Source organism: Ascidia mentula, chromosome 3 (assembly GCF_947561715.1).
Source record: "Ascidia mentula chromosome 3, kaAscMent1.1, whole genome shotgun sequence".
Lineage (NCBI taxonomy): Eukaryota > Metazoa > Chordata > Ascidiacea > Phlebobranchia > Ascidiidae > Ascidia > Ascidia mentula.
In genome coordinates, this window is record NC_138568.1 from 16,404,418 (window position 1) to 16,407,651 (window position 3,234).

At 40.9% G+C, this 3,234-nt stretch overlaps 1 protein-coding gene across 1 annotated transcript; it reads right to left on the bottom strand.

Annotated features, from left to right (window-relative positions):
* Nucleotides 1-1,079: 1,079 nt before the first annotated feature.
* Nucleotides 1,080-1,950, bottom strand: LOC145895773 (monocarboxylate transporter 12-like). The gene is made up of 2 exons (XM_082984557.1): nucleotides 1,251-1,950; nucleotides 1,080-1,192 (listed from the first exon to the last, which is right to left on the bottom strand). Exons 1-2 carry the CDS (start codon nucleotides 1,948-1,950, stop codon nucleotides 1,080-1,082), a joined length of 813 nt encoding a protein of 270 aa, XP_082840683.1.
* Between the last annotated feature and the right edge of the window lie 1,284 nt (nucleotides 1,951-3,234).

Below are 3,234 nucleotides of genomic sequence, written 5' to 3' on the forward strand. Positions count from 1 at the left end.
TAAAATCTATAGGGTTCCATGAGATAATTTCTGGCAAAATCTTCAGAATATGTCTGTTGAGTATGAGGAGAACTGGCTGCTGCCAACAACAATGACTGCAGTGACCTATTTTTTTGTGGCCTATATTTGTTGTGGATTTGTGGATTTTTCAGATCACGCTGCAACTTGTCGGGGAAAAGTGTAAAAAAAATTATCAACCCCATCCACCATCAGGTGGGTTAACACGTCTCATTGTGCTGCGACTTTCCTGTTTCTTCTGCGTTGAAGATTCAAAATAATCCCCACTAACTTTTTCGTCTCTAAACAAGTTTGAGCTTTGTACAAAAAGAGTGTAATGTGTTGCAGACCTGTGATCTACGTAGTAACAACAAAATGCGTGCAGGTACACAGGCTATGCAGAGATGCTGGGCAAGTTCTTATCATTCTTAGCGATGTGCAATGAATATTGATCGACTTAGCAAATATTCTGTATTAACGAGGTCCGAGTCCTAGAGATGGAGGAGGACCACACAAAACGTCTGTTCCTGGAGACGCTCCACATTCACAAGAACAACCATTGTGTTAATGACAAGGAGCAATGCGTCTATTTTCCAGCTGTTTACAACAACTTGTTGTAAGTGTAACGCCCCGCTACACACCTGGTCACGTGTTGATACAAGCGGTGCCAGTGTTATCCAGTTCCCTTTTTCTTGTGTTTTCTTGCGTTTTTCTTGCGATTTTTGTGTTTATGCGTTTGATGCAATATTGCTAACATAACCCTGAGGAAGTCTCGCCGGACGGCAGACGAAACGTCGGTTTCAAATAAACACTAGAAACTTGAGTGCCAGAAGAACAATTCTGATTAATAAGTATGCCTGGCAGCAAAAATAGCAGTATATTCTGTATTAAGTACATCCTGATAAAGGTTTGTTGAATAACGAAAGAAAAGTTTAACATAATGAATGTATTTTTCGCGCGAAGACGCCCTCTTCTAAGTGTTTATGCTCGTTTATTCCGAGTGTACGAAAATGAATCAACAACGTATTGTATAGATACCAAGGCAGTTAAACCGCAGTTTCCACACAAAACCAGTCTCCAAACTAGCGGCGTTTAATATTTAGCAGTGGAATGTGGAGAAATATTGCCAAAAGTTGCATCAGCGCTGCAACAATAAACGCATATCGAATGTCGCTGAGCTCATCGACAAGCATACCTGAACAAAAACAAAATATGAAACAAATATAGCAATGAATCTTGCAATGGTTCCTTACCCACAAGTGGGGTAACCCACGATCCTAAAACTGAGTATAACAGACCGCTGGTGTTGAAGCCCCAGGTCAAGTTTTTGTCGTCTAATACACTGGCCATAACTTGTGCGTACATACTGTGTATTCCACCGCTCACTAAGCTATGTGCAATGCAGTTGAATATAAGACCCGCGAGGTTATGCACGAACCACATAGAAGCTGTAACAAAAGCCCCCATCGTTCCGGTGATGATCAGAACCCAAACAATATTAACGTTCTTCCTGTCACCAAGAATCCCGAATGCTATCCTTGCAAAAATGCTTACTCCGCTGTATATTGAAAGGAGCAGTGACGCCATCATAGGTTCCACATCCAGTGACAGTGAATAGGGCACTAGAAACCTCATGTAGAGTAACCAAGTACTAAGCATGAGTAACCATATCACCGAAAGTATCCAAAACTTTGGCAAAACCAAAACCTCTTTAAGTGGTTTTAAGGCTTGTCTCCAGTTCTTGTCTTCAGTAGAGTTTTCTTCCGATGGAGTTGGGTCAGAATTTAATAATATAGGTCTGTACAAAGACGCAGCCACTGCACAATTCAATGTCAGGCCACCTAGTATTAATACAGCTCCTCTCCAGTTGTAAAATTCGATCAGGAATTGCATGAAAGGTGCCAGTGTCAATAAACCCACAGGTGTTCCGGACAGTGCTAGTGATATAGCCATTACTCTTTTCTTTTTGAAGTATCGGGGGATTAACGCTGCATATGTTACCCCACAAATGGAAAGAATTACATCTAAAAAGAATTTTATGTAGTTGTTCTGAAAAAAATATTATAAAATGAGATTTGCGTCATATAATAATATGCTTTTGTAAGTCAATTTGAGACAGGCAAAGCCTTGCTCTTCTATATCTTAAAAACTATATGTCCATATAGATATCATTTAAGTTGACAGAAAAAGTTTTTTGATGGGGAGGTCATGGAAAGAACCGTGTCGTCCGCAAACAATTTGGTTGTGAAAGTGGATACTTGCGGAAGGTCATTAATGTACAATAAAAAAAGTAAAGGAGCTAATGGCGAACCCTGTGGACAACCGCATGTTATGGGTTTAATATCCGACACAGAATTTCCTATTCTAGTGCATTGACTTTTACCTACAAGGTAACTGCGGAATTGTAGGGTATTCCCCCTAATTCCATACCGGCGCTCTAACTTTTCCAACAACTTCTCATTACTTGGTTCGCTTTCACTTTCAGGACACCAAAAGACTATACTGAAACTGAAATACAATATTTCGCAAAAGAAATGTTTTTACAAAGTCCAACAAATCAATTACCGCAAATCCATTAATTATTATAAACAAGTAATTCTTCATGCATTGGCATGATAGACAGGATCGACCCACTGCGCAGGTCCTTGCTTGGCGATCACAGCTAACGTATCGCGATCATGAGGTTATCAGGCTTGGCAGCCCAGGCAATGCAGCCTAGCTGGATCAACCACTTTTTCCTGACAAGTCGGAGCAGGATATGAAAAATCAAGCACCCGGTGAGGTTTGAACTCGCGACCCTGGACAAACCAGGACCAACGCTCTACCAACTGAGCTACAGGAGCTCAGTGGTTTCACGGGATATATTGTGGCTAAGGTACACTGGTGCACAAGCGCACAACTTGCCAGACTTTCTTCACATATACGTATGGGATATCTACCACCGTATCAGATAACGCAGTAATATTTCATGCATTGGCATTTCCATGCTGTTACCATGAGTATTGGTGCTAAAATATTCTGCATGTATGACTTGTTAACGCTTCTGTACAAATACAAAGCAATGGAAAGCTTTTAACCATAAGTTATTAAAATTCCAGCGCCACATGTGGCTCCACATGTTGTTCTTAGTGACTCGCGTAAAACATGGTTACGCTCAAGTTCACCACACAATGTTACTTAATCCGGACCTCACGAGAAAACCTTAACCCCACAACTCGCTTTCTTCGTGAAATCCTT

Excerpts from the sequence above, each read along its gene's own strand:
- LOC145895773 (XM_082984557.1), bottom strand. The coding sequence starts at position 1,950 with ATGGCTATATCACTAGCACTGTCCGGAACACCTGTGGGTTTATTGACA. Across the intron at positions 1,193-1,250 it reads GTGGGTTACCCCACTTGTGG|GTATGCTTGTCGATGAGCTC; the intron begins GTAAGGAACCAT and ends GTTTTTGTTCAG.